General features: G+C 38.4%; 1 protein-coding gene and 1 non-coding gene across 2 annotated transcripts in view; both read right to left on the bottom strand.

Moving 5' to 3' along the window:
• Positions 1–2,940, bottom strand: part of LOC110674284 (putative uncharacterized protein DDB_G0288973) — a 62,998-nt gene extending 60,058 nt beyond the window's left edge. Inside the window, exon 1 of the mRNA XM_021838561.1 lies at positions 2,785–2,940. Within this exon, the coding sequence (XP_021694253.1) occupies positions 2,785–2,940 (156 nt within the window). The remainder of the gene's footprint in view (positions 1–2,784) is intronic.
• A 3,067-nt stretch (positions 2,941–6,007) lies between these two features.
• Positions 6,008–6,080, bottom strand: Trnae-cuc. The gene has a single exon. It is a non-coding gene; the product is annotated as a tRNA-Glu (tRNA).
• Between the last annotated feature and the right edge of the window lie 363 nt (positions 6,081–6,443).

Raw genomic sequence — 6,443 nt, forward strand, 5'->3', positions numbered from 1 at the left:
CACAATATTTTCAAATCTCTCAAATTGTATAATTTTAGAAAACTATTTTTCAAGATATTTGGAAAAAAATAATGTGCGAAACAAACAACTCGAGGCTACGTTCCAATGCGTGAGAAAAAAATAAATAAATAAATCGATTCACTATCAAAAAAGTTACAGCTCCTCAACATTCACTGGGGTCATATTGACTCCAAGCACTGCCTCTACCATTGAGGCTATCATCGCACATGACTAAAGAACTGATACGAATCGAAGCAGTTCTACATTTTACAATTTTTGATTTAGACAAATTTCACAAATCATCAATTTTCAGCTGAAATTTTCCGAGCTGACATTTTTAGTAACCGAATTGCTTATCTTCAGGGCAGAACGTTGAAAATTCAGCAGGTTTCTACTGAAACTTAGTAATTTGATGTGCTGAAAATATTAGCTCGGAAAATTTCAGCAAAATAGCGCTGATTTCAGCGAAAAAAATATGGTGCTTTCGTTCTGTCAAATGTCAAATGTGAAAGGCTGTCAAATGTCAATAAAAACGTGTTGACTACCGTGATTGCTTACAACACTGGTTGAGGGCCACTTAGTTCACAAAGGGAACATATGCGCTGATTGCCGCCTGATATGTTTGTCCACTAAATGTCAAGCCCAAGTCGGGTTCAATTGTGCCCGATGTTGGACCAATATCAAGTACACATCGGGACAAATTCGGGGCAGTGTCGGGTCGGTGATCAGAATGCAGGTGGGTTGATATCGAGTCAGTGTCGGGTTAAATCCATGCTACGTCGATTGGAGCTATAAACACTAAGAGCTCTACCATATTGGTCGGGGTTCTGCTAAACCGCACCAAAAGCCATTTTTTCCAAAAATGAGTTATTTGCACTAGAGGATAACCTATCTACATTTAAGATATCGAATAATTTGAACCATCCCTCGTTGAGTTAATTCAAAATTTTTCTCTAGCAGGATATGTAAAACTGAAATTGTATCCAACCTTAGCTTGACATTGGAGGTAATTTAGAATTCTGATTAAAGACAGCATTTTTTTTTTAATTCTTCCTCAAATATTGCTAAGTGGCTATTCCGAACAACATACAGTAACAACACCAACGGATTTTAGTATGTCATGTTAGTTAACGGCTTTGTAAAAAACAGTTTTGTTTTGGTGATGCTGATCTAATATCATTCCAATTTTGTTCACCCACACCGCACCAAGTACCATTTATATAAAAATCGTGTTTTTGTATAAAGAAAAGATATCAACATTCGCTAAACGCTTGCCTTTGCTTTATATATAATATGTCGATGGGTCCATGCAGGAACCGTGATGAAATAACAAGACATTTGAATTTGATGTTGTCTGAATAATTTGGAAGCACTTGGTGCGCTTTAGCTGTTCAGAAAATGACGTTTTCACCTGTTTTCAGCATCAAGCCTCCTTGATCAGATCGCGCACAACTTGTTTCGAGTTATTCGCTCTGAATTCAACAGTTCAAAATGACCGAGAGGTAGCACGACTAATCACCACTCGAAGGACACGAGTTCGAATCCCGTTTAATATTTTTTTTTTACGTTGTCCCTAATAGGGAGTCATAAAAAATCAATCAACTTTCAGCTTTTATGACTATTTTTGAACAATAAAGCACAAGCAGTTTCATGTACAACGGGAATGATGAAATGCATGCCATTCCTGGTATGCACTTCACATAAATAATCGTGAACTTGTTCAGCCAAAGTGTGCTAAATGGGAGTAACTTGGTGCGCTCTGGCAGATCAAATTCATGGATTTCTTCGATCGTCATATTCTTTAACTACAACATTATTGTCTTTGTCAAATCTTTGAATGCGTGAGGGACTTGGTTCAATAACTCTTCTGTTGAAATAGATAACCCATCAAGAGAAAGTCGGTAGAATACGTTAGAATACGAATTGGCCAATTGTACCAATTCATACCACTACATTGTGGCCAGTTCTTGGAACATTACAAATCTTTTCCGTTCATAGTGCATAAACATTTGTGACAAGCATTCCACCATGTATGGAGATGATATGAACCCTTTTTTTTCCTTTTTTTTTCTTTGTTCTTGGAAATCATGAAACACATTCAGCCATACCGAACTGAAAACCATTTTCTTCAATTTTTGTTCAGCCAGAGTGAACTGAGTACCTCTTGATTTGAAATCAAATCTAATTAAATGGAAAATATTTGATGATTTTTTTGAATATTCTATCTTGAGTTACTTATTGGACCCTGTTAGTCATTCGTGAACGGTAAAATTTTCATTAGAGAAATTTGCGATTTACTCGCAGATGAGTGAACTTTAAAGTTAAATATCTCAAAATAATACTTCTGGCACTTGGTGCGGTTTATTTATTTATTTATTTATTCCACATCTTCAACTTGTTAGTTGTACAGACTGTTGTGTTAAAAGGGCCTAATAATATAATAATATAAAATAGATCTAACAAATATCAAAAGTAACACTAACACACATCAACTTAACGACAATATCAACTAGATCAAGGAATAAGCAATCGACAACAATAATACTGCGAAAATATCACTAAAGTACATGTTTATGGTTTCCAAGCGTTTTTCCTACGGCATTCAAATTCACGGAATTCAATTCCATTAGGCCATGTTGAATTAGACAAAGCCAAATCCTTCCACCTGTCTTTCAATATCACTTTAAATGAAATATAATCTAACAGTCGACAATCCGTTCTTCTTGAAACTAATTTCACCACATTCAGACAATCTTCCATTGGGGCACCTAGGCATCGACAAACCATTGACTCCACATCACTTTCCAGAACGTTATTGCTGATGTTAGTCAGCAGCAGCGAGAAGTGGTCATCTTTTACTGTAGGTCGCACGTCAACGTTCGGTGCGGATTGATTATCCCTCTTCGTATCACGCTCGTAGATATCATTTGAAGTACACATCTTTGCATAGGTGGTAGGAGTAGAATGACGGAACTGTTGACTATCGGAAGAGATCTCATTTGAGACGGTTCGTTGCAGTGTGTCCACGATCAAAGAGATCTGACTTTTCATTTCAGCAATTTCGCAATGTAATTGGCCCAAGTCTGTAGGTGGTGTTGACTTTTGTTGGGAGTTTTTCCAGTCATTGAAAGTTACTAAACATTCTCCGCACATCCACATTAGACCGTTCTTTAGAGCTCGCAGATGATCTCTACCCATACCGACGCACGCAATGTGGAACGAATGACCACACGTTCCGCTGCACACAACATACAGAGCAAGCTCTGCGTATATGACGATCGCACACTTCGAGCATTTAACTAAATCTTCGGAAACTTTCGATTTTTTATCGGTCATTTTATCGGCGAAATTTCTCGAGATTTTCAATTTATCCACAGGAATACGAAAGAATATGCAAAAATCCAATAATATAAAACAATTACAGCAATAAATTCATCAGAAAAACAAGCAAAAACTACGTAATAATGCGACGGTGATAAAGTATGTAACACAACGATACAACAACAAGCTAATTTTCATTATGGTTTAGCAGAACCCCGACCATATAAGGTGCAGAACCACTTGGGCACTTCCATGATTCACTTTGGCATGGGGGGTTTTCTCGGCCGAATTGTCTGGAAATTTGCAATAAGAAGCATATCAGTACGACTCATGTTATGGCAAAATATAAGCTCTGTAGCTTTTAAAAAAAACCCACAGAAGAAGTGAATCAAAAGTGCCAAGAATAGGATCCGGCTCCCTTATATATCAACAATTATTTTGACTTGTATTACAATTGTTATATTATTAAGATGATATGGTATGATATGATATGTTATTAAGTGTTTTGTCCACCGATTGTGCCCCTACGGGGAAGATCGGTGGAAAAAAGTAAGGATCAATCGTGTCCGATCCGCGCAGTGCAAAGAAAAAAGTGGCGTGATCAAGTCAGTAGTGTTTGGTCAATCGAGAGTGTTGCTTGCTCCAGCGAGGTCGATGATGAAGAAGTACACTCGTTTGGCATGCAATGCGTAATGGACTTATATCGGGAATCTGGTTAGGCGTGATAACATTATGGATCGCATCACCATTATTACCACATTATCCCACTAGCTTTTTCATGACAAAAGTGGAGATGCAGAGCTATACTCGATCTCTAGTAACAATGGTTGTCTAACTAACAATCCTTCTCTTCCCTGATTATAATAAGGACGTGGCCGGCACCGTCATTGACTTTTGAAATTTGAGCTCTCGACTTATATATGTAGAGAATGGTAAGCATCGATACATCACCACCAATGAGGTTACCAAAGATTTCTCGAAAAAAACTATATATTCGTTCGGAGATTTTATCTCTAATTTGTCCAAGCTTTTATTTCAGAGTGTTTGATCTTTCGACCTTGACGCTTGCTCCTGCGGGGGCGGACGATGAGGGCAGGATCAAACATGTCGCGCGTCGGTTGTTAGAAGTGAAAAAGTGCGCGGTCCGTTAGTATTGTTTGATCCTTCGACCTTGACGCTTGCTCCTGGGCAGTGCGTCAAGAAAGCCCGAGAAGTCGTCAGTTGTTTTACCTCTCGGGTCGCGCGCCTATTTTCTCTGAGTGCTTTTATATAGCCGAGCAAACGAGTGAAGCTGAACGTGGATTGTCGCTGCTCAGTCAAGGACGACGGATCAATTGGTGAGCTCGTTTCATGCTACTATTTCTAATCTATAAAATATGCATGACTGCTCATTTAATCGTTACAATAGTGGGACGTAAATATGAATTTTCAACAAACTATGAATGGTTTGTCACTGTGAGTGTCGACATAAACTCTGATTCATGAATTATTTATGTTTAACATATGTGTTTTTCAAAACACCGCTTTCTTTTTACCTTTATTTTTGTAATTGAAAAAAAAACTTTGAATGGTTCGACACTACAAAGGTAGACTTGCGAAAGGTTCACTTTATTCAACAAACTTTGGATGGTTCGCCACTGTAAGTGTCGGCATACGAATAAGAGTGTTAGGAATGTTACATTTAGGTATTTGTTCAACAAACTTTGAATGGTTCGTCACCTAAAGTGTCGGCATAATTTTCCTCTACATAGAAAATGTTCATATCAAATGAATATATTATATTAACATACTAGTGGTCCCGGCAAACTTCGCCTTGCCATCAAGTAGGCTGTTGAAAAACGCTTTTGATCGTCCCATATAAAATGACAGTTTCGTTTTTTCAACTTTCCCGGTAAATATCCTGGGATTTTTATACACACGAACACGTCGGAACCCCTGACGAACAAAACTGAGGAAGAATCATTCAAATCCGTTGACCCGTTCGTAAGCCATTTCGTGACATACAAACACCATTCCATTTTTATTTATATAGATAAGTATGTTTATATCTCACAAATAATTATTTATCATGGTCTAATCGCTTATCAAAGTGAACCCTGTGACCCAACGATCCTCCCCATTGACAAACATCTCTTCTAGTAACCTTTGTGGAGATGCAGAGGCAAACACGGTCTCCAAATAGCAAAGGTTACACACTAACATTCCTTCCCCCAATCCCACCTGACTGCAAGGACGTGGCCGGCGCCGTTATTGACCATGTATAAGGAGAGGCACTGAATTATGCACACTGAAGAAGATTATGGCCAATCCCTGCCGATCTTCTAGTTGATTCTTTGTGCATTTTAACTGAGTTCGGTCAATCACGGAATAGCAACCATTGATATGTGTAGTCAGTCTAAGCTAAGCTAAGCTAAGCTAATTTGTCCAAGCTTTTATTTCAACAATTTCCTCCAGCTATTCTACCAGGTATTTGTTCTGATTCCTCTACAAATTTTCTGAAACATTTCTCAAATGTTGTATTGAAGCCGTTTTCAAACCACGTAGTAATTTATGGAGGGAGGGAGGGAGGTGGCTTGGCCAATGACCCCGATCCAAACAAATTTAAATTTTTAGTTTGAGCAAAATTTTAGCTCGTCGGCATCCAGAGGTTCAAAAACGGGTCTATCTGACCCCGATCAATAATTGGCGCCCAACGTGGGGCCCGAACCCACGACCCTGAGATCGAGAGTCTCATGCTCTACCGACTGACCTAGCCGGGCTCTGGGGTCTGGAAATACAACGTGATTTATGGACAGCCCATATCTATGATTTTATTTCAAATTCATGTTTGAGTTTCCCATATGCCATCTCCATACTTGTTTCAAGGATTTCTTCAGCAATTTCGTGACAGATAAATAATAAACAAAAAGAAAAAAATACAAAAATATTAGAAGTGGAAAAAAACATTGTTAATGAAGGTTGAAAACGCATACATAGTGAAGGGGTTGTAGGACAAAAGGTCCAAGGACAGAACGTCGAAGGACAGAAGGTTGCAGGACAAAAGGTCGAATGAAAAAAGGTCGAATGGACAAAAGGTCAAATGGAAAAAAAGGTCAAATGGAAAAAAAGGTCAAATCGACGAA

This window comes from Aedes aegypti, chromosome 1 (genome assembly GCF_002204515.2).
Source record: "Aedes aegypti strain LVP_AGWG chromosome 1, AaegL5.0 Primary Assembly, whole genome shotgun sequence".
NCBI lineage: Eukaryota > Metazoa > Arthropoda > Insecta > Diptera > Culicidae > Aedes > Aedes aegypti.